At 41.3% G+C, this 26297-nt stretch overlaps 1 protein-coding gene across 4 annotated transcripts in view; it reads left to right on the top strand.

Moving 5' to 3' along the window:
* Positions 1–26297, top strand: part of InR-2 (insulin-like receptor-like) — a 238848-nt gene that overhangs the window by 106907 nt on the left and 105644 nt on the right. For all 4 annotated transcript variants that reach the window (XM_076520213.1, XM_076520215.1, XM_076520214.1 and 1 more), the window contains exon 2: positions 10697–12451. In XM_076520213.1, the coding sequence (XP_076376328.1) occupies positions 11740–12451 (712 nt within the window). In that variant the 5' untranslated portion in view covers positions 10697–11739. The remainder of the gene's footprint in view (positions 1–10696; positions 12452–26297) is intronic.

Here is a 26297-nt window from a genome sequence, read left to right as displayed (position 1 = left end):
ACAGAACGGAAATTTAATATTCAATCGCTGCGACGCAGTCCGCAGTTACGTAACCGTGTCGATCGGCACGAATCTGTTCGCTGGAACGGGCCGATAAGAATCGACGGCGGCCCCGCGACAACGCGCGAAACGCTCGATTTGCATCTCGCGCGAGTATTTGAGCGGTCCGAGGTCACGCGGGCACCCGGACGCGCTCGCCGAAGACGAACACGTTTTCCGCTCGGAAGATGTTCCAGGACGGTCGCGCACCGGCGACGATCCCGCGGCCGTTGTCTCCCTTTGTCGGCGAACGAGACCCTGATTAAGGAGGCACGGGTCTCGTCATCGACCGCGTTGCGACGAGTTTCGTGATTATGCGCGCCTTGGTCAACGACCCCTTTCCACTTTTCTCGTGCCACTCGGTCTCGCCGCTCTCTTTGTTCGTCGCGATTCCTGTAACGTGTCCGCCACCCTAAGGATCCGGCGCCCATTGATCGCCTGTCGTCTCGATTTTCATGCTTCGAGCGACTCCATTTTTACCGCGGCAACCCTGTTGGCAGGAGAGCCTGCCTCTGTCCCCCGGATTTTTGTTGACCAGCTTGCTGTCTTTGACCACTTTGAAAAGTAAGCGAAAGTATGATACCCAATCTGGACACTGTACGTATAGTTTTTTTTTGTCGTAATAATCGTTTATAATTTTTCATCCAAGTATTCAGAATATCTTAAAATTTACGAATATATTTTTGTTTTTTTTTGGTTTTAGTAGAATTGCACTTTAAACCTAGTATCCCAACAACCATTAGTCGAATCTTGCGGCTCGTTTTTATGGTTATTAATTGTCAACAATTATAAAAATGAGCCACAAGGCTCGGATAATCGTATCTCCTCTTCCCAAATTGTCCATTTTTTGTGGACAACCTGGGCGTCAGTAAGGGAGACATTACTGTATACATTATTATAATGTATGTTCGTATAATATGTAACCTCGACGTTTTAACCCTTTTTAACCCTTGGCGACTCTGAGACGCCACTAAAAGTTGCTGTACTATTTTTCTAAATAATTGTAAGAATATCAGATTCGTTTATGTTTTAAAAATTTGTCAAAATTTCAAGTATTGTACTTGCCGATAAGCTCAATTTCATACGAATAAATCGTACTAAATCATATAAAATGGAAATAGTGTAGATCAGAAGACATGTTTTGCGTTTCGAATTAAAATAGCTTCGGCTGGAAAGGGTTAATATTTATTTGCAAAATATCGACGCAAAATATATGTACGACGCACCCCCACAGATAACGTCGATATTTCGCAAATAAATATTAACCCTTTCCAGTCGAAGTTATTTTAATTATAATATATATTAATATATAATAATAATATATAATAAATATAAAATAAATATTAATATATATAATATATAATAAATATATAATAATAATTATAATAGTATTATATATATTACTATTATACTACTATATATATACATATATACTACTACTACTACATATATATATATATATATTACTATTATATATTACTATTATAATAATTATTATTACATATTATATTATTATATTATAGTTTATACAACACGTAAACTCAATGTTTTAGCATTTATTAACCCGTTCGCAGACGACACGTGTTCGTAAGAAAAACGAACGAAGGGACGTATTGGATCGTTTCTCAAGAAAGAGCCTTTATAGCATCAACCATTCAAAAATAGCAAACGCGTTAATAAATATGGTTCTTCCTGCTTGGGACCCAGTGGTCGTCCCGCCGCATGAAATTAGAGCGGTCGCGGATCCACGTTCGGCGGAAATTTATGTCGGGCCGCATTCCTGCGTTATCGCGTCCCGTTCCTCGGTCGCGTCTACGTTTTACTCGGGGAGCCGAACTCCGAAACTCCGAACGACCCAATTTTTTTCTCGAACCTTTGAACTCCGCGCGCCGCGGGACCAGTTTGAAAAAACCTACACAACACGGCCGTTCGCGCGTTTCGAGCTCCGTTCCCGCTCCTCGATTTCTCGTCGCCGACGCCGACGTCGTCCCCTAAAACTCTCTTATGCATGCCGATCGAGCATGCCGACACTTTATACGGGGCTCGGGCTGTTGTTTCACAACGGATCGTACCGCGCGCAGTTCGTTGGGAAACCGAGTGAGTTTGTCCCCCCGTCCCCCCGCGCGCGGTTTTCACTTCTTACGGACAATTCGGTCGAACTGCTTTCCGCCACTTTTAAACCGTTCTTCTTATGATCTCGGCCGCGCTCGGTTTTAAAGTCCCCCGACGCGAACCTCCCCGCCGATATGAGCCGTTTATTTTGAAAGTGGCATAAGTCACTTTTTGTTTTTAAGTCGATATATTTAAGGGTTTGCGTTTTAACACGTTTGAAAATATGGACGCTAACTTTCGAGAAGATTTACTTGTATTTGTTATCTCAGGATACTGATATTTATATTATTTATTGATATTTATATAATAATATGGTTACTGATATTTATATTATTTATTGATATTTATATAATAATATGGTTACTGATATTTATATTACTATTATAATAATTATTATATATTTATTATATATTATATATATTAATATTTATTTTATATTTAGTATATATTATTATTTTATTATTATATTATATATTATAATATATAATTTCGTATAAACATCAAAAAATCACCACTTTTCATTCCGGTAAAGTGACTTATGCCACTTTCAAAATAAACGGCTCGTATAGTCGGAAGAAAATCGGTCCGCATAAATCTTCCTTTAAGAACTGCTCCCCCCTTCCACCACCCTGCCGCCGTTTCGCGGTCGTCGTTTATGCATTTAACGCGTTCAACGGCCGTTCCGGCGACCATAAAAATCTCGATAACATCGTGACACCTACACAACATCGCCGCTCAATGTTCTTCGCTGTTGCAACGAGATGCAACATTGTGATGCGTCGTCGTCCTTCGACTTCCACGAATTTCATTCTAGCATCGGGTTCGGCCCGAACCCGATACAAACAATAGTTATCGTCGCGTTAAACCCATTCACTGTCAACTACGAGATTATCTCGTGGTCGACGCCCACCATGACGCGGCTCTGTCAAAGGTTCGTTACTTGCAAAGAGGAAAGGATTTATTTATCGTTTTCTTTTTACTTGTTGTTACTTTTTAGTTATTATTGTTTCTTAGTTGCTGTTGCTTTTTTAGTCGTTATTGTTTTTTTTGTTAGTATCACTTCCTACTCACTATTTTTTGCTTATTAGTATTTTTTAGTTGTTATCATTTCTTTCTCATTATTTTCTACTTATTATTATTTTTTAGTTATCATCATTTCTTATCGATTATTTTCTACTTATTATTTTCTATTTATTATTATTTTTTTTTGGTTATTATTGTTTAGTTAGTATTATTTCTTACTCATTATTTTCTACTTATTATTATTTTTTAGTTATCATCATTTCTTACTGATTATTTTCTACTTATTACTATTTTTTAGTTATCATCATTTCTTACCGATTATTTTCTACTTATTATTTTCTATTTATTATTATTATTTTGGTTATTATTGTTTAGTTAGTATTATTTCTTACTCGTTACTTTCTACTTTTTATTATTTTTCAGTTATTATCATTTCTCACTCATTATTTTCTAATTATTATTTTTTAGTTACTATTGTTTTTTCACTCGTTATTATTTCCTAGTTATTCTAATCTTTTACTCATTACCATCTTCTAGTTATTATCATTTTTCATTCATTATTATTTTCCAGTTATTATCATATTTCACTCATTATTTTCTACTTATTATCATTACTTACAGACTTACTGCATTTATACGATAAATAAAATACAGAGAAGCTTTCCAAACATTTATCTCACCGCTCCTAATTTGCTGAATCTAAGCCGAGGGGATGAACTATTCCGCGACTGCCGTTTCTCGCGCTTCTGGCGCGAACGATTTCCAGCGAACGCGTGCAATAAAGCGCAGCGAGGAACCGGCGCACGATAGGAACGACCTCGAAAATTCGAATCGCATTTAAAGGCACTTGACTCCGCGAGGGTTGTACAGCCCGGCCAGGGCCGGGGAATGAATCGGAATGAAATTGGCCGTTTGTCAGTGGAGAGCACGAGCCCCCCGGTCGCGTCGCATCGGTTCGAGCCGTTCGTTCGGCCGGCTCGAGCCGATCAACAGGCGAGTTCCGTCGTTAAGCACCTACGAAAGCCGGGGTCCACGGGGCGCGTGCTTGCAAAACACCGTTCTGGTTACCATGACACTCGGGTTAAGTAACGTGATTCGATTGAAGGTCCATTTTTCTTCGTAACGAGCGATAATTGATTTATTGCGTATGAAGGGGTCAGCCGGGCCGTATACGCGGCAGCACGCGCGCGCGCGCGCCTCTGGAACCCGCTCTGGATCCGCTCGATTAAATCTCCGCTCCGACGACGCCGCTCTCTCCTCTCCTCTCCGTCGTGCTCGCTCTACCCGGCGAGAGACAACGAAGGCATCGACGACGACGACGACGACGACGACAACAACAACAACGAGGACTACGACACCGGGGTGTCATCCGACCGAGAGAACCGCCAATTGTCCGCGCCGGCGTCCCAGCCCGACACCGCCGCGCCGAAACGTTCCAACTCGATCAACCTCGATCAGCCTCGATCAGGCTCGATCAGCCTCGATCGACGCTGGCGCCGGATTTCTCGGCTTGCCTCCGTGCAGGGGTGCGGGCCGCGCGGCTCGCTGCATTTAACTGCCGAACGGAGATTCTCGTCGTTTACCCTTGCCCGTTGCGACGATTTAAAAATAGCTACGCAGGAATGCCGGTGACCCGTTCAATGGACCTTGCAGGGCCGAGCAGGCTGATAAACGCCGATCGTTAGCATCATCCTGCGCAATACTAGCTCCGTGAATCGCGAGGCTGATCCGATTTCGCGGCGTCGCAGCAACCCTTATTTGTATCGCGGCTGTTCGTTCGTTGGACACGTTCAATCGTTAGCGATGTATGCGTTGTAACTCGTCGACTTCATACTTTGATGCGTACGGCTCGATATTGTTGACATAAAAGTGCTAAATGAAACATCAAAATTAATTGTTGGTTCTTTGAGGGTTAATAATGAAGAGGTACGAGTTCGATCGAGTAGGTGCAAGCGAGTGAGAGACTTTCATTTTTATCAATTTTTCTTGCAATTAGGAAAAATAATGGTCGTGAACCCTCGATAGTACTTAGGGGTTGAAGTGTTGAAGTGAACGAAAAACGTTCCCTTTTTTAAATCATTTTACTTGCAATTAGGAATAAGTATCGTGAATAAGAACGAATAAGTAATTGAATAAGAAATAATGAATAAACAGCGGTTTCACCGATCGGCGATAATAGTTAAGGGTTGAAAGTGTTACAGTGAATTAAAAACGTTCCTTTTTACCATTTTTCTTGCAATTATGCATAGGAATCATAAATAAGAACGAATAAGTAATAGCGGTCTCACCGACCGACAATAATAGTTAAGGGTTGAACTGTTACAGTGAATTAAAAACATTCCTTTTTACCATTTTTCTTGCAATAGTGCATAGGAATCATAAATAAGAACGAATAAGTAATAGCGGTTTCACCGACCGACAATAATAGTTAAGGGTTGAAGTATTAAAGCGAATTAAGATCATCCCTTTTTACCATTTTTCTTACAATTATGAATAACAACCACGAATAAGAATGAATAAACAATTGACTAAGAGTAACGGTCTCACAAATCGGCGCCAGTACTTAAGGGTTGAAGTGTTAAAGTGAATTAAAAAGCGTCCCCTTTTTTACCATGTTCCTTGCAATTATGAATAACAATCACGAATAAAAATGAATAAACAACTGACTAAGTAACGGTCTCACAAATCGGCGACAGTACTTAAGGGTTGAAGTGTGAAAGTCAATTAAAAACGATTTTTAATTGATTTTTTTACCATTTTTACCATTTTTCTTACAATTATGATTAAGAGTGAATAAGTAATTGCATAATAATTAACAAACAAACAGCGGTTTCACAAACCGGCAATAACAGTTAAGGGTTGACGAATTACAGCGAATTAAAAACGTTTCCTTTCTCCAACTTTTCAGTTATCAGTAAGAATTACGAATAAGAACAAATAACTGAAGACTGAATAAGTAATAACGAACAAATAGCAGTCTCGCAAATCTGGCAACGGTACTCAAGGGGTTGAAGCGACGAAAATGTGGCAGCGATGAAAACGACGACAGTGGTGACCGTGTTAATCTCGAGCGCGTACGGGGGTGGGAGATGGGGGTTCACGAGTTTCCATTTCTGTCTCCACGGTAACAGCAGAAATTAAAGAAACGGTCGCGTGGACAAAGAAATTCTCGCGTGGCCGATCTCATTCTCATCCGAATTTCGGAAGTCTCGACGCCGCCGGGCGGCGAATGTCGGGAGAATTCGAGCGAGCAGAAATCGCGGGTATCGCCGCGCGCCGGCTCCCGTGAAATTCCCGGCGGACGGACGACGGACGCCGCGTCGTTTCGTTGTCGGAGCGAGCCGTTTTCCCATTCGTTCCAGCGGGCAAACGGTGGTCCTTTCGCAAAGAAGACGAACCCGTTTGATTATTAATTACGGGCCTCGGCCGGAACGGAAACGTCAAAGGACCGTGCCACGGCGGACCGATGGGGCGGACGGGCGGCGGCGCGGGGTAGCGAGGGAGGAACTACCGTCATCGCGACAACATAGTTGCGATTTCACGGACCAGTGGAACTAATATTAGATCGTCTCCGGCTATGAAGCGTGGAACGAACCGGCGGCGGAACGAACGCGCAGATGATGTCGTCGCGATGCATCCGCCTAAAGGACACCGCGTCGCGACGCCGCCCCACAGTCGGTTAAAATGATCGAGTTTGCGTCAAAATCGTAGAACGAAAAATGAGATTAGAGATGACTCCTTTTTTTCTGTTTTTAAATTAGACTTACGATGCTCCGGAATAAGGGAAAATTATGGAGAATGTCGCACGAAGAATTTTCGATATTGAAAGTTTATGTTAAATTTGATATATTTTCCGATTCCTTTGCTAATTATTTCAATTTTAATTTGAGATATAATATTGCTATTATTATTCTTATTATTCTTATTATTATTATTGATATTTTCAAGGATAGATACTTTTTATTATTGACTAGATCAGAATTTATATGAATTTATATTTATATGAATTATATTTATATTCTTTTATTTCTATAATATTAATATAATATTTCTTTCATTACAATTATCAGAAAATAACGATTGAATATTCATATACATTTTGACTATAGGTGTTCGCGAAAGTGTTGCTGGAATCACTATGATAATTACTTCGGCCTAACTGAAAAAAATATAGTTAACATTTATTCTGGTAATTTACTAATATCAATAAGATTTCATATACGCATTATTGACCGGTAAATCGATGTAATGCACAATGTTTAGAAAAAGAAAGATTTATTCTTCTTTCTGTTTATCGTTCCCTTTCGCCGTTCTTTTACTGCAAGGCCGGGATAAATAAATTAAGTGACAATAAAGAGTTCATTGGAAATGCGGCGACGCGCGATACACGCAATATTGCCCATGGTTCCGATCGCCGCGGAGGGTTGGGGGTGGGTGGGGCGATCGGTTGATTGGCGATTGAAGTAGGATCAAGATTAGTCTGCGATTTTATACGGAGAAATAAAAGATAACAGATCGATAAAGCAGCAATTGGTAGTCCGAGTGGCTGGTTTTTCAGGTCGAGCGCCGGTCAAGGTGTACGGGAGGGGGTTGGAGAGCGGACGCGGGCGGAGACGAAGGGAAACAGAGGGAAACGGAGCGGAAGGGCGGACGGGCCGCGATGCTGCGAAGGGTTTCGCGTAGCCAGGCCTCGTAATGAAAAGCGGCGTTTGTCGGTTCTGCGGCGGTGGACCTCGCAAACAAACATTCCTGGACGATGATGATGCTCTCATCTCGGGATCCTCGGGAATATTGCTCATCGCCGCTCGTCTCTCTCTCTCCCTCTCTCTCTTTTTCTCTCTCTTGGCTCCCTCGGCTCCGCTCGACCTCTCGCCGCTCTCTCGCGCGCGGCCTTTCCAATTTTAACCGAATTTATAGGCTGCGAGAATCATCGATTCCTCGTGGATGCGGTGAATAACTCGTTGCACTGGAACACGCTTCTCTATGAGAACTAGGCGCGTGATTTTCGTACCGATTAGGATGGACGTCCCAATTTCCGCGGCTTTCAGCCAATTTTTGCTTCGACGAAGCTTCCATTGAGCACTCCGATTTTCATTTAATACGGTAAAACCGTATCCCGATTTCCCGCAGACGTGTCTGTCCCTTTAGAAATACTTTCTCGCGCGACAGAAATGAAAATGAAATGAAAAAAGATGGTGTTTTTTTTTGACTTTCGAAGGTGTTCTCGAATTTTCATACACCGTTGTACCGTTTTGAACTTTGTTAAATGATTAAGAACGAACACAAATGTTCACGTAGCTGCAATGTGCTCTTGCAATCGATGCGGACAAATTTTATTTTGCGCAAAAATCCGCAGTCTGCTTCTTTTTAGGTGCTAATCGCTCGTCAAAGATACTGTCATAGTAATCTAACGAAGGGAATTTTCTCCCGTTAATCGTATATATTTGACATAATTATTTAAGTCGTGTAATATTCTGGTAAACGCAGTTTTCGTTGGAGCGATTCCTGCAAATTTTTGATATAATTATTTAAGTCGTGTAATATTCTGATAAATGCAGTTTTCTTTGCAACTATTTCTACAATGTTTTGATATAATTATTTAAGTCGTATAATATTCTGGTAAACGCAGTTTTCTTTGCAGCCATTTCTACAATTTTTCGATATAATTATTTAAATCCTACAATATTCTGGTAAACGCAGTTTTCTTTTGCAGCCATTTCTACAATTTTTTTATATAATTATTCAAATCCTACAATATTCTGGTAAACGCAGTTTTCTTTGCAGCGATTCCTGCAAATTTTTGATATAATTATTTAAGTCGTGTAATATTCTGATAAATGCAGTTTTCTTTGCAGCGATTTCACGCCGAAATCATTTAATCTTCATGCTCGCGATTTCGAACAAATACTTTCTACCAAACTTAGTCTTTTTTTAGGACTGCGAGGAGAGAGCGAACGAGTAGAAATTTTGTATTCTTCGTCGGCTCGATTTTTCAATCGATCGAGAGATAGAGAGAGAGAGAGAGAAAACGAACGATTTAAACGTTCTACGAACGAAGTATTTCGGATTCCTAACTAATTGCGCGCGATTTTGTTAACCGCCCGGACAGAGAGAGAGCTCGCGGCTGGCAAGGGTGGTCGGCCGGGCTCGATTATATTCCACGCAAGCCCCAGGTACAAATATTGACGTTCTCGTTCGTAAAATTCGTGCGGAAATCTGTTTCCTTGTACATACATATTCGCCGGCTCGATTCGCGGTCCGGTGCAACCGGTGTCGGATTGAGAATAAACGACTGAATCTGTCGAACGAACGGAATTTACACGGAACACCGAGCGTGCATTTCGTCTCCCAGGGATGTGCACAATTTTGCTCGGATGACGGATAACGGATACAGACTGCCGAACGAAATCTTATTCGGCGCTATCGGACAAACATCCGATCGAATCATTTATCCAGATAAGAACTTATCCTAACAAGATTTTAGTCGAATCGCAGTTCATATTCGAATGATATTTTATTCGAATCGGAGTTCATATTCGAATGATATTTTATTCGAAGAAGAATTCATATTCGAATGATATTTTATTCGAAGAAGAATTCATATTCGAATGATATTTTATTCGAATCGGAGTTCATACTCGAATGATATTTTATTCGAAGAAGAATTCATATTCGAATGATATTTTATTCGAAGAAGAATTCATTCGAAATTTATTCGTACAAGAATTCGTATGGAAAGTTTATTACTTTTGGGTAAATTGACGCATAACTAAATATATTTTTTTTACCGGTGCCGAGCGATTCGAATAAGCGATTATTATAATTCGTGTTAACGCCCCCCCCCCCGGTAATTAATAAATCCCGAGTCCGACTCGTCATGAAAATTTCTAGTAATAATTTATTCAATATAAATGTTATTCCGTTCTTTAACATTGTAATAAAATTCCATTCTCTCGTCGTCGATATTTAAGCATCCAAGTAAACTTAGGAACACGATAAGCATCGTTTTTCTTTCCCCTCTAAGAAATTATTGCAATCGAAAAATTTCTAATCGCAGTAACTGCGAAAAAAATGGTATGCCAAGGGGTTAAATATATTCTCATAGAATCACGTGAAAACAAAAACAGCCGACGATTATTGGCATTGTTGTTCGATTAATTTATCGACCTCTGTTCGAATAATTCATTCGAGTGAAAAATAAGAAAAGATTCGAATAAATAAATAAATAGAATAATTTGTCACGAATAATGAATAATTGTTATTCGAACAAACTATTCGACTGCGACGAATTCATTCGAATAATTGTCATAGATGAATACTTATTCGAATACAATTCGAACGATGGTCAAACTATGGTTAACAGAGAGCTCGCATTTCCAGGCTCGCTAAAAATGTCCGTAAAATAAAAATGCACGTAATTTGAAACGATCCTTCGCGAAATCGTAGAAACCCCGAAATCTGCTACAAAGCAGTGTACTCGATGCGGACGGATCATTCACGAGCCACGGTTTTCTGATTGCAGGATAAGCGGAGTGCGGGCGGCAGGACATCTCGATGGAGTCTCTCTAGTTCCGGCGAGGCGGAGAGAGAAAGCAAAAGCGGAAGAAAGAGAGAGAACGAAAAAGAGAACAATAAGAAATCGGAACAAACAGAAAAGCTAGACAGAAATAAAGAGAACGTTGAAACGCTGAAGAAAAGCCGATAGAGACCTGGCTCTAGTTTGTCTCGCGAGTCAGCGAATCGAGGATCCCAGGGACGCAGCTACACGAAGAGGACGCAGAAGAAGGTGATGCCTGTGTATCTTGGGACGTGGCATGACCTTAACGAGTAGACGTCGCCGGAGCCAACGGGAGAAGAAGAGCTGCGCGAGAAGAAGCTGCAGGGTCCGCGCGACCGCGACCCGCAGGTTTTAATATTCGGCGCGAGTGGATCGATCGCTGTGGGTGCCCCCCGGCGGAGGTCGCGAGGGCAGCTCGCCGTAGATCGCCCGATGGCGTCGTTTGACCCACCGACCCACCGGCATTGTCTTTCGAGCGCGGCCAACTGATATTCCGGCGGAGCCTCGTCGGCGTCGCGTCGCGTCGCGTAGCGTCAGTGACACGGGATCAAACGCGGGATCAACATGCCTCTGACTATCGACGGCGCTCGATCTCGCCGGTGATCGCAAGCCGCCGCCGCCGCCGCGCCGCGTGGATCCCGCGATTCAGTACGACGATCGACCGCCAGCGAAGATGAGCCCGGAGCCGGACGAGTCTTAGCGCGGAGACCGGGCGCACCTCCTCTCACAGAGACACAGACTCGTGAATCGGTGAAATCAGGGATCGCGGGGCGCGATCGAGAGGGAGGATCGAAAGGGGGCGAGTCGCGCTGTCGAGATTATGCCCAGAGCCGAAGGAGTCCCGGCGACTCTAAGGGTGCGAGACTCGGGCTCAGCGATCGCGGAGGAATCCCAGCGAGAGTTCCGCGGTTGTGCAGCGTGATCGGGGCTGGGCCAACGTCGTCAGCACGTCGCGGCCTTTGTCCTGACGAGAGCGCCGCGGGGGAATCTCTGGTCCCCAAGGAAGGATGAAGTCGGCGCGGTGCACGCGCGGGCCCGCCGAGCCGGCCGAGGAGGCCCCGGCGCCGCCCTCGGAGCCCTCCGGAGCGACGGACGCGCGCTGGAAGATCGCGGCCGTCGTCGACGCCACCACCTGCCACTGCCATTGTCCGTCGAGGCCGTCGCCGAGCCCGTCGACTCGCGGCGCCGCCGAGTGCGCCGACCTCTCCCATCTTCCCTCCTCTGCGACCACGCTTCCGGCTCGCAGCGAACGGACTGCTAGCGGCTGCGACCTCTGCGAGCGTCTTCGCGGCCGCTGCGACCCGCTGCCGGACAGGACCAGGCGTCGCGACGCCGCGCCGTCGTCGTCGTCGTCCAGGACGTCGTCCCAACGAGACTGGTTGCCCCGGGCCGACGCTCAAACGCCCTCTTCCTTCTACGTCTCCAAATTACTTTCAGCCTCCTCTTTCCGCTTCTCTGCGTCATTTTCCTCCTCTTCTTCTTCTCCTTCTTCTTCTTCTTCTTCGTCGTCGTCGTCGTCGTCGTCGGTCTCGGTGTCCTCGCCAAGTAGCTGCGGCTCGAGCGACGTGCGGTGGTACTCGCGGACCGAGAGACCGTTTTCATGGACGAGCCACACCGGGTCTTTCGCCTGGACCGTTTTGTTCCTATTGGTACTCGTGTTCCCCATTTTCGCGGACCATCAGAAGGGGACTGCGACGAGTCCCTCCAAAGAAGACGGAGGTGAGTCTGTGTTTTTTTCGTTTCCATTCCGACGGGCCCAGTTCGCGTCCGTCCGCGTGGCCGGACGACTCGGTTTTTGAACTCGCAGAACGAGGATCATTTGGAGAAATTGGGAAGAGGGGATGCGATTATTAACCCTTTGCGCTCGAAGCCGTTTCAACCGTGAATGAAAAATAATTTTGCTCGCTTATAGTATTCCTATTTTATACGGCAAAGTGCATTTTATGCATGTGAAATTGAGTCTTGTGGCGACTCGTACAAGAGTTTCACTTGTTACACTTTCGACAATTTTTTAAGTCAGACTTTGTTCATATAAATATGATGTTGGAAAGTGATATAACAATTTCAGTGGTGCCTCGGGGTCACCGCTCGAACGCAAAGGGTTAACATTAGCTCGTTTTTTTAATTGTTGATAATCGGTAACTAGTGTCCCCTTTTCCCACGTTGTCCATTTTCGCGGACAAAAATGACGGGCAATTTTCGGGAGTATTTATTGTCCTTTTTAATTTTGCTATTGCTTGGAATGGCGATAAGGAGTAACAAAATTAGGGTTTTTTTCTTTAACCGTTTATCCGAACCTGGAACGACAATTTAAAAATGTGCGTTTTCGAGATCTCGACGAATTTATGAGAAAAATAAGACAATAAAATGGCATGAGCATGTTATTTTTAAATCATTAATAGTGTTAAGAGAAGAGATACGTTTTACAAGATGTCAACTTCGATTTCTTGAAATTGAAGGAGAAAATTCGTAGTTGAAGAGGCTGCGTTTTTCAAGATCTTCAATTGTTCGCTGCTCGTTACGTCAACCATGATTTCCATGAAATTTTCAGTATGTTATTAATAAAGTAAATAAAAATAAAAGATTAACAATAAATAAGTAAAGGTAACTAATGTTGATAAGTCACCGAGCTCTGTAAAACTGCATTTTTTAAACTCACGTTATTGGCTCGGATAAACAAAGAGTCGAATAAACGTAAGCTATCTATTTTTTCTTATCATTCCAGGTAAGGGTGAAATTAAAAAAAAGGTATTTTACTCATTGTACACTAAAAACTAGTCTCTTTAACGTGTAAAAAAAAAAACACAAATCATTCGATCCAGTTCTTAAAACAGTCATTTAGTCCAATCTTTGTTTTTATTACTTCATTTGTAAAAAAGAAAAGTATTTTACTTATTGTACACTAAAAACTAGTCTCTTTAACGTGTAAAAAAGAAACACAAGTCATTCGGTCCAGTTATTAAAACAGTCATTTAGTCCAATCTTTTTTGTTATTACTTTATCTGTGACAAAAGGTTTTTCAACCCGCATGCACCATTAAATTATATCTAAAAAATGTTACACCGTTTCGTAAAGGTGTTCGAACACTTTTTGGCAGCAGCGGGGGTAGTGCGTCGTTTTAAGATGAAATCGTGACGGTCCATAGCGCACGATGACTATACCCGCATCAACCCCATTAGATTCCCAGGCTTGCCGCCATACGTTCCAGTATCGAACGAAGTATTTGCACTTCAATGCGCCTAACGGCGCGCACCCCGTCACTTTTCTGACGCTCTGAATATCGCTCATTTGTCTCGGCGTCTCGCGAACCCCGTCCCGCAACCATCAGAGCTTCGCTTCGTAGACAGATCCCGAAACCAACCCCCCTCCCCCCGTTCGGAGTCCGCTTGAAAACGCGCGGATGCTGTCCGGTGCGACGTGTTCCATTCTGCCTCTTGATCGTTGCTTTCGTCACTAGATGGGACACTGCCGTAAAGTTGTATCGTTAGCACGGCGTATTTGTCGAAAATGGAGCTGCAACCCCCGCCCCCCTTCACGAAATATTAACTGTCTTTCCTCTGGTTTCCTCAACCCCTCGCGCCGACCGGTCAGATTTCAATGTTCCGCACCCGAGACTGCATAGTCTGCGCTGCAAATAGATACGTTTTCCTGTATCGTGTATTTAATATAAATTTTAACTGTATATGACTAAATTTTACCGGATATCGATCCTCGTTTGTTCAGTATATTCTTAACCCCTTGATATATGAATATTAATATTAATTTAGTTTGTTTAATATTCAATTTCTTTCTGTTAAATTTGTTTAATATTAATATTGACACTAATGTTAATATAAATGCTAACATTAAATATGAATAATGTCAATATTAATATTAAATATGAATAATATCAATATTAATATTAAACATGAATAATATCAATATTAATATTAAATATAAACAATATCAATATTGATATTAAATATAAACAATATCAATATTGATATTAAATATAAACAATATCAATATTGATATTAAATATAAACAATATCAATATTGATATTAAATATTAAAATATTAATCACATAAGAGATGCGATTATTCGAGCCTTGCAGTTAGTTTTTATAATTGTTGACGATTCGTAACTATAAAAACAAACCGCAAGGGACGAATAATCGTGTCTCCTCTTCCCAAATTGTCCATTTTTGTGGACAATCCGAGCGTCAATTAGAGAGACATCACTGTACAGTAATGTCTCCCTTACTGACGCTCAGATTGTTCACTAAATTGGATCATTTGGGAGATGCGATTATTAGAGCTTTGCGGCTCGTTTTTATAATTGTGGACAATTTATAGCTATAAAAATAAACCGCAAGGCTCGAATAATCGTATCTCCTCTTCCCAAATTATCCATTTTTATGGACAATCCGAGCGTCAATTAGAGAGACATTACTGTATTAATTACTGTATTATTGTATCGTTGCATTTCTCAATCCGATTCACGAAACAACGAACAACGCCGAATGCGGAAGTACGCGGAAGGATTTATGCCGTCCGAAAATTTGCGAGACGATCTTCGCGACCGGGTAATTAGGTTTCAGCGTAGCGAAAGGACGGGCTGACAAAGTCGAGAAGGCTGACCAATGGCGGTGGACGCGCGCTGTCTCTTCCTCGGACAGGCTCGGTTCTCGGACGACGGGCAAGAAATACCGACTCGAACCGCGACAAACCCGCTTCGGTTTCGTCTTTCCATTAGCCGCCGGGGCGCGCCGGGCCGGTCCCCCGTCGGTTTTATTTGCCTTTCGCGTTATCGTTCCCTCGTACGGGGAAACATGGGAGAGAGAGAGAGAGAGAGAGAGAGAGAGAGAGAGAGAGAGAGAGAGGACGGTTGCCGTTTCATTCAATTTTTCATCGGCCATTGTGGTCGACCGTTTCGTTTTGCGATTTTAACACTGGCGAACGTCGTTGAACCGCGCGCTCTCCCGCTCCACCGGAACTCTTTCTTTCGGAGATTCTGTTGAATCGTAAAAATCGATGGGCCCCCGCAGACGTTTTTTTAGCAGACGTGATTCGGATTTACGGCCACGTGAAGAAACGAACCGAGGACGAGCATCGGCGGTTTCGACCATGAAGAATTCGCGGAGTTTTTGGTGAATTGGAAACGTGTCTATTGATCAGATGGTCGCGAGAATCGGACGAGTATACTCGTCGAACACGAAGTAAGCGTCGCTGTTAAAATATTGGATCAAAAAGACGGTTTTATTTTATAAGATTAACAATTTTATTACTAATATTTACTTATTCGCGTAACGTTAACGTATGCTACATACATAATAAACGAAAAACGCAGGAAATAATCAAATACTTGTAAAAGTTAAAAATTCGAATTGCTGCTGTAGAGCGATTCTTTTCTAATCTTATTTTTATAACAATGTAAACAACTTCCCGTAGGATCGGCCTAAAAATATTCTAAACATCCTGAAATTTGAGAATATGTTTTCGTTTTCGCTGAAATTACAATTTAAACAGCCAATGGTCGCTGCTTTTTACGCGCGACGAGTATACTCGTCGTGACACAAAATACTGCCGCTTCTCCGTGACGAGTATACTCGTCGAACACTGTTCTCGAATAAGGTCTGCTGAACGTAAAAGTTCGAAACGAAATTTTATTCCTTTCTTAACAATTCTCAGCCGTTCAAGCGATCTTTCTCTTGTCTTTTATTTATTTATTTAGCATTCAACGCGCACAGCCCTTTACACGAACTGCTCAAGAAAATGATATCATAGAAAAATGTTTGATAAAAATTGGCCAACTTCGACCGACGATAACACCGCGAGAAATCATCGCGGTACCATAACGTTTTTCCTTAAATTAAAGCTTGAAACCTCTACTTCAAGATACCGTTCCTCGATTTCAAGTTGGACGCACCCTCGCCGCTGTAACCCTTTCAACGTAAACCCACGTTCGTCGTACCGAAAATCGCCAAGTTCGAAGCTTCGATCTTCGAATAGATTTTGTGTGCCGTCGTGACTCACAAAGATGCTGTCGCTTCTCCGTGACGAGTTAAATCGCGGAAGCGACGGTGAAGCTTCGGGCGCAAGTTAATCGTCTCCGGGAAGCGAGGAATGACGAATTTCGGAGGGAGCTCGGTGTTTTCGGAATATTTTGATCACCTGCGGCGGCGCGGCGGAGGCAGCCGAACGGATCTCGGTTGGTTAAACACGTTGTGTTATTCCCGAGGTACTCATTGCCCGGCCGGGAATGCAAATTGCTCGCGATTTGCATTTCGCGGCTGTTCGCCTCTTTCGCAGACGCCACGCATTAAACGTGATTTTCGCGCACACGCGAGCCACGAAGCCACGGAGCCGCGCCGATTCTGTTGAACCAGTGCTCATCCGCTCGCTAATTAGGAATATGAATGAAGACACCGAGCGCGCCTCTTTGATCGCCGCTTCCTCGTCTTCTTAGACCCGTGACTGCCGCCGAGTGAAAGAAACGGGTGGCATCTCGTGCGCGGAGACCCTTTTACGACCGAGTGCCGGCACGTATCCCTAATGCGCGTTCCATTGCTGTGCAGGTGGTGCGACACCTACGGCTGCGAAATGTTTAACACTTCGAGTGCCCCGTCGACCGTATATAGCCGGCGGAATTATTTACTCCGATTTGAAAATTAATCTTTTTCGCCGATGTAAGACGACGGAGCCGATTACCGTGCGATGACTAGACTCTGCAGATTTTATGCATTTATGACAAAAATGAACGAGTCAATTTTAATACAATAAACAGATTGAGAGAATTAACGAGTGTCATTATGTGTACAATTATTTTCAAGTCGCTAAAATTGTCGAAGGAAAAATGGACTTTTTATCTGACAACTTGTTGTTACTATTTACAGATACAATTTTCATTTTGCACGAAGATCCGCAGTGCACGCTTAATTTTGTGTTCGTCCAATGAGAAATATCAAAGTATTGCCGTGCTTTCGATTTGCTTATTTTTGAATAGAGAATTTTAATATATTAAATTCTTTTATTCCTTTTTGGTCTGCATATTATTGTATGAAAAAAAATGTAATATATTAAATTTTGTTATTCTTTTGTTTTGCTTATTTTGTATACAAAGATTTGATACATTAAATTCTTTTATTCTTTTGCTTCGCATATTCTTGCATAAAAAAATTTAATATATTAGATTTTTATGTAATAATATTCTTAGAATTGATAATATTAATTAATAATATTCTTAAATCAGTGCGAGGCGAAGTGTTCTTTTGAAATTATTATTTAAACGAAAATTATCGAACTTTTCTTAGACACAATTCATTCATTGATTAGTCTAACAATTGGTCTGCTGATCTCTGTACAAGATAAAACTTTTCCAAGACGATTGTAAAAAGCAGAAATTAAATAAACATAAATTGTTCCTTTTAATTGTTTCGATAAGTTGCAAATAGTGCAACAGCGTTATTAAATTCTTCTTATATCTTCGCGATTTTATAGTTCACCGACTCAATTTTGCTAAACGTTAATTAGTGTTTCATTAATTACGTAATGGTGTTATATTTTACGAAAATTTTCTGAAGTTCAGACGCGCATAATCGCGACAGAAATGTTGCACCATTAAAATTAGCCGTGGATCGAATTAAAATTCTACCTCGTTCGTGATTCCCGTGCAAGTTCTGTTCAAAAAAGTGCATTCTTATCGCTCGTATGCGATGTTTCATTGATCCGCTGATAATCAATTCGTTCGATTAAGAAATCAGGCTCGTTAAATAACGCGGACTGGTTCGTTGGCAAAGTAGCATCCGAGATGTGTCAGGATAGACCTCCGGAGTAAACTTTCCATCGCGTTTGCAGACGGCCGATTCCTTATTGGAATATACAAGTTGCAAACACACTATCGAAGCGTAATCTCAGTTTTTGTTGCTTCTCTCGTGCAGCGAGGTATACAAGCCATGATCTACCCGTGCGACTAATTCACGCTATCAAGAAGCAGTTTAACGCGTCGATCGGCTCGACGCCGATACCACCGGCACATGGTTTAACCTGTCCGGGACTCTCGTAATTGGCGGCTGGGGATTCCGCTCTCCGGCGGGTAACGATTATGCAACCCGGATAACGACCTGCTGATAACAGGGATCGAAAATGTTGCAAGAGAGCAACATCGAAATGTGATCGACTTAATCATGCACGTGCACCTGTCTTTTCAATCTCGTTGAAATTCTTCGGTGTTGAGAATTGATTCACCGGTTCATATTTAAATTTTTCATTAGTAACTATTTATTTATTCGCTTAACTTAACCAGTTAGCTGTTTCGTCGAGTATTCTCGTCATTGTATAAAATGTCGCTACTTCTTCGCGACGAGTTTACTCGTCGTAGCAGAAAATATGTCATTTCTTCGTGACGAGTATTACTCGTCGTAGGAGAAAATATGTCATTTCTTCGTGACGAGTATTACTCGTCGTAGGAGAAAATATGTCATTTCTTCGTGACGAGTATGTTCGTCGTAGGAGAAAATGTTGCCATTTCTTCGCGACGAGTATACTCGTCGTAGCATAAAATGTTGCCATTTCTTCGCGATGAGTATACTCGTCGTAGCATAAAATGTTGCCATTTCTTCGCGACGAGTATACTCGTCGTAGCATAAAGTATGTCATTTCTTCGCGACGAGTATACTCGTCGGAGCATAAAGTATGCCATTTCTTCGCGACGAGTATACTCGTCGCAGCAGAAAATGTCGCCATTTCTTTATGACAAGTATTCTCGTCGCAGCACAAAATGTCGCCATTTCTTTATGACGAGTATTCTCGTCGCAGCACAAAATGTCGCCATTTCTTTATGACGAGTATTCTCGTCGGAGCACAAAATGTCTCCATTTCTTTATGACAATTATTCTCGTCGGAGCACAAAATGTCGCCACTTCTCCATGACGAATATACTCATCGTAGCATAAAATATCGTCCTTTCTTCGTGACGAGTATACTCGTCGAAAACAGCTAACCGATTAAAAAGGATATACTTCGATATCCTTTATTAAATCATACATGTTATAAAAGTGGCGTATGTCGAAGATGCCGTGAAAAACAACTAACTGGTTAAACGCAGCTCTTTCGCAAGGGGCGACAAACTTGAGCAAGAGTCTATACATATATATCAACTGCGTCTACGCACACTTTTACGGACCGCTACGGTCCCCTCCAGCCGGCTTCTGTCTTTCGAAAAACACTATCGGCCCTCGAAAACCGCCGCTGCCGGCTGTCCGCGAATCGCGCGCATGCCCGAACGCGAGCAACTGACCTTTCCAGCGACCGATAAATCTCGCAGATATTATCTGGACGTGTGTGCGTGTGTGGAATCGTTCCCTGTGATCGTCGAGACGATCGGTAGCCTCGCTGATAACGCTGCGCGCGCTCTTCGCAGATAGATAGTTTGTTTGACTCGAAAGATCGCCGCGCTCGTCGATCTGATTTTCCCCCCCACGGAAAAGCGTAATCGAAAGATCGCCGCTCGTCGAACGACAGATCAGCATCGGCATTGTACGCGAGAGGAGAGAAAAAAAAAAGAAGAGAGAACGTAAGAGTGCTCCGGCTGCGTGCTGTTGTCGGCAAGTGGATGCACTTCTACCAACCTCTTGTGGTAGAACAGCTAGACCACGGATTTTTATGCAGCATAAGAATTTTCAAGGTAAATCGTGTTAAGTGTCGATTAAGTAGAACGGTATCGCTTTTGTTAATGATTCTGTTAAATCGAGAACAATGTAGAACGAACTTGCTTCTAATTCTGTCTTTATAGTTCGACGACATTATAAACGCGTAAAATCTGCAATCGAATAATAAAGAAAACGAAACGTAACTGCAAAACGTAAATGTTATTAAATATAATATATATAAATCGATTCGTGCGTTCTCAATGTTTAAGCATTGAATGAAGTCGCACGAAAAATACAAATATTCTTTTGCCATTGGCAAGCTTGTCGAACGCGCGAAGAAGACTGTATTTAATAAATAAAAGGTTTCGTGTTGTATATATATAAATTAAATCACACTAATTCTTTATTCTTGATAGAATATATATTATATTATATTATATTATATTATATTATATTATATTATATTATATTATATTATATTATATTATATTATATTATATTATATTATATTATATTATATTATATTATATTATATTATATTATATTATATTATATTATATTATATTATATTATATTATATTATATTATATTATATTATATTATATTATATTATATTATATATTATATTATATTATATTATATTATATTATATTATATTATATTATATTAAGAATTAGTGTGATTTATTTTATACATATATAACACGAAGCCTTTTATTTATTAAATAAAGCCTTCTTCGCGCGTTTAAATAAACGCGCAAAATCTTGTATTTATTGATTCCCATAAAATCCCACAGCAGCATATTTATAATACACTAAAAAACTTGAATTGAAATAAAAATCATTACGCTACCGTGACATGTTGCGGGGACTTAATTAAATAACAGATTTTCTATTTTTATTATTATATATATATTCTCGCCTGTACACGATTATGCTAATAATTTAGTGTCGGCGTATCGGCGGCATCGGACCGCGAATGCGTTAAAAAGCGCAAAACGTATAATCCGATCCGAACGTTTCGTCCCCGATTCATTTCCTCGCGCCATTAAAACCGAGCGGTGATGTTTTTCGGCGAGAAAGATAGCAGATGACTCAGGCTGCATAATGCTTCCTCTTGATTTTCGTCCAATTTGGAGCCAGATAATCTCCCCCTTGTCATTCGTCTCCTACCATGACTTACGGCCCACGCAGCGCTGCAACGATGTTGCGTGGGGAGAAAGAGGGAGAGAGAAGGGAGAGGGCGAGAGAGTCCTGGGTGGCTGTGCTTCGAAATTCTGAACACGAAAGGGAGGAGGAGGAGGTGCGCAAAGCTGCCCGGCGAGGTTGGGCCGGCCCGGGAGGTAGAACGACGAAATTGCGTGACGCGCGTCGAGGGGATCAAGGGTGACGGACCGTGGAAACTCGTAAAGGCCCCGGTCCCACCCCGGAAGCATCGGACCATGTTTTACGAGCGGGCCAACTTTGTTTCGGTCGAAGTTGCGCCGCGATGTACACGCATTCGTATCTGTATGAACGCGTTCGAACGGGTCCGAACGGTCACGGTTGTTCAATTTCTCCCACGGTGCCTGAGATTCGTTGCAATGTATCAGTTTTTATTTTACTTAATTAATATTCTGCCGCAAAATCATTATGGCCTTATTAATAATACGTTTACTCGAACCGAATACTTACAGCATAGTGTAATATTTGCCTATTCAACGAAACAGTAGTACTTATTAGTAATTATTAATACTTACTCGGAACAACATAATTATTCAGCACCGGTTCCACCGACCTTCAGATATGCTATCAAGATTATTTAACAACTTTTTCTTTCATATGTTACCGCCGGACTCTTTTCGTTTTCGAGATACGGTAAATTCTCTCCAATTGTCCCTCAGCTCGCGAACGGAAATGGACAAATTGGGGAAGAGGAGACCCGATTATTCGAGTCTCGCGTCTCGTTCTTATAATCGGGACAACATAATTATTCAACAGCGATTCCACCGACCTTCAGATATGCTATTGTTGTAGAATGAAAGGATACTCAAAAGCACTTTATTTAGAGTTACAAATTCTACTCCAGAACATTCGCGTATCCAGTAAAATAAGTGATGGTGATATATTGCAAAACTACAGAGATACAGAAATCTGGTGTTGGTGAAAATCCCGAGGTGGCAACCTCACGGTTCGGTGTCTACTTTTGAACTGTCGTCTGGGCCCACCTGGGCCTCTGTAGGCAACGGCTCACCCTCGCAAGGGGCCATAAAACTGTTAGGTGGGTCATCGTTGAAATTCCAACAGCTATCAAGATTATTTAACAACTTTTTCCTTTATATGTTACCACCTTTCGTTTTCGAGATACAGTAAATTCTCCCCAATTGTCCCTCAGCTCGCAAACGGAAATGGACAAATTGGGGAGACCCGATTATTCGAGTCTCGCGTCTCGTTTTTACAGACGTCGATTATATTCGTCAACAACTATAAGAACGAGCCGCGTAACCGCGGGGACCAATTGTCTGTAAAATTGTAAAAAGTTTTGTAAATTTAGGAGAATTTACTGTATTAAGGAAAATACATTTCATATTATAATGTATGTTTACAACATAAATCGCTTACTTCTCTGTGGTCTCCTACAGTTCACATTACACGGTTTTAGCACTGTTTACATAGAAAGTTAGTTGGGATTAGGTATGTGAAAGGGCGGGGGGGGGGGGGCAGTCGTTAGACCGGCCCGACTACGCCAGCAACGTTCTGCACCTCGCATGTTTTTTTGTGTATATGTTCAGACAGGCCTAACGGGCCGGCCCTTGCCACCCCTCCGCCCACCTAACCACACCAACTCCGTATGTAAACAGTGCTAAAACTGTGTAACGTGTACTATAGAACACATCGCAGAGGCTAGCAACATTCGCGTTGTAAGCAGGAAATATTGTACGTTAGATTTGGAATGTATTTTTGTGAATGCACACGCTGTCGCTTGAAATCGTGGAATTCACCTAGGAATTCAGCCGATTCTCACTTGCGAAACGCGATAATTGCGATTAAATAAAATATAAATAATATAAATAATATTATATATATATTATTATTAATAATATATATATTATAAATATATATTATTAATAATTATATATTATATATAATATTATTTATATAATATATATATATATATATATATATATATATATTAATTATATATATATAATATTGTTAATAAATATATATTATAAATATAATATATATATTATTATTAATAATATATATATATATATATATATATATATATAAATATAAAAACATATATAGATAAACGCGACTAAAATGCAAGTGTATAGATATGTAGTTTAATACTTCTTTATCTAATATGTAACTATCGTAGAACGAAACTTTGGACAATTATTATTAGTAAATTAAATAAACTTTGTCGTTACGTTTATTTAGTTTTGTTTCATTTAACTTGTTAATAATGATTGAAAGAGTTTCGTTCCTTTATTAACCATATTTATTAAATAATATATTATGTATTGAACTACATGTTTATACACATGCGTTTTTAGTAATTTCCTACAATTGTCACGTTTTATGTGTGAAAATCAGCGGAATTCCTAGGTGTACGATTTCAAGCGGCGGTCACTCTATCTCGGGAACCAAAACCGTCCGGCGTTAACATATACAAATGAAAGCTCGAAACCTCTACCACGTCACTGTAACCCTTTAAATACGAGGCCAGGATTGTCACGCTGAAAACTGCCAAGTTCGACGAAATGCACAGACTTTGTAAAATTTTTTTCGTAGATGCCGTTCACAGGCGAATGAAGTTTCATTCTTCACCTTTAATTTGAAAAAAAGGGAACGTGGCTGCAATTTTTTTTCGCGAAGTTACAGCATTTCGAAGTCACTTGCATCCTGCATCCTTGCATCCAATATGTACACGTTAACTAATGAGTTTCTTTTACCCGTAGATAAATAAATAAATAAATGAATAAGTAAATAAATGAATAAATGAATAGATAAAAGCTCTCAGATTGCAAAGTTAAAGTGCAAGGTTACAGTGCAACATGTGACCAAATGTTAGATTCTGAGCATCAAATAAGCAAAGTGGACACCGTATTAAGTTCATAAGTTCTCGTAATTTTTTGTAATAATAATCTAAAACAATAAAATAAAATAATAAATAATAATAATCTACGTCATTCTCATCGATTTATACTCTTCCTTTATACTTTGCCCCAAAGATTTATGCGGATTCGAGAACGAGAATGTCCGCTCTGCAGATCGAGCATACAGATTTGGTTCAGGAATCGGTGAAGCGCGATTGAAAAGCAATCGATACCATAATCGATTTCTTTGATTTCATTGAATATTTCAATAGACCAGAGAGAAGCTTTGTCTCCTGGCTTCGCGACGGATCGTTCCCCGATGCATCGTGAAATGGCATCGACGGCCTCGGGCAGCACGCAGCACGATGCACCCCGAGCTGACTCGGTCAAGCACGAGCAGTGCCGCGATCGACGATCATCTAATTGACATCGTTGGCGAGACGGCAGCGTCGCGACGCCGGGGCCTTGCACTTTCCCTCTCGACACTTCCGCCAGCGACGACGCCGGCACACTGAACCGACGCGCTGTGTTGCTGTCCCAGGTTTTCCCGTTGCCGCCGATCGATAACGTTTCACGTCGGAACGAACGCTTTACCTTCTCCTCGCGGCAAAGATTCGTTTAGAGCCGGCCAAAAGCCGCTCTGACCCCGTGACACCTTTCGGAGGAAAAAAAACGGTCGCCGAAAGCGAGCCGACGACGATCGGAGATCCGTGGATCTTCGTGCGTATTATTGTCGGTCTTAACACTTTATCGTCCGGTCGTGGTTGAGGCTGCCACTCAGTAAGGACTGGCTTAGTCGCGCGCGCATTTGCTCCCAGTACCGGCTAAATTTTCGCTATTCATTGTGTTGTGCTTATTCCTTTAAAAATAATAATAAATAATAATAATTATTATAATTATAATTCATAAGGATATGGGGAGGTCAGCATACAGGAGGTCAGCTACTAACAAAACAGTAAAGAAGCGAAAACCGTCGATAGCTAAAAGTCGATTAATAGGCTATCGGTCGATAAGCATTGGCAATCGAAAAGCCGATAAATAGGCTAGCGGTCGATAAAGTGTTAAGACCGACGTTAAGTCGGTTGCTTAACTCTTTGAGACACTCTTTTTAGAGTCTCACCTCGAGATATTGCAATAGCTGCACGCGCATAACAACAAATATGCTATAACAACAAATTGAATCGAATTATTATTATTATTTCTTTACGTCTTTGTATCATGCGATACCGTTGTTAATAAAAATATATTACTCTGTTGTTTTAATTTTTGCAATTGTTCGATCTACGATTGTTCGGATTTCAAAGCTACATTTATGAGGTATTTATTCGATACGATAACTCTCGTTGAGAATCAGAATACAGTAATGTCTCCGTTACTGACGCTCAGATTGCACACAAAAATGGACAATTTGGGAAGAGGAGATACGATTAGTCGAATCTTACGGCTTGTTTTTATGGTTATAAATTGTCAACAATTATAAAAACGAGCTACAAGGCTCGAATAATCGTATCTCCTTTTCCCAAATTGTCCATTTTTGTAGACAATCTGAGCGTCAATTAGAGAGACATTACTGTACAATAATGTCTCCCTTACTGACGCTTAGATTGCGCACAGAAATGGACAATTTGGGACGACGAGATACGATTAATTTGAGTATTACGCCTCCTTTTATAGTTACGAATTATCAACAATTACAAAAACGAGCTGCAAGGCTCGAATAAACGTATCTCCTTTCCCCAAATTGTCCATTTTACATTGGCAAATTGACATTACTGTACAGTAATGTCTCCCTTACTGACGCTTGGATTGCGCACAAAAATCTGAGCGTCAATTAGAGAGACATTACTGTACA

Source organism: Megalopta genalis, chromosome 3, assembly GCF_051020955.1.
Source record: "Megalopta genalis isolate 19385.01 chromosome 3, iyMegGena1_principal, whole genome shotgun sequence".
NCBI lineage: Eukaryota > Metazoa > Arthropoda > Insecta > Hymenoptera > Halictidae > Megalopta > Megalopta genalis.
Note: the sequence above shows the minus strand (reverse complement) of the source record. Positions and strands in the feature narration are given on the sequence as shown.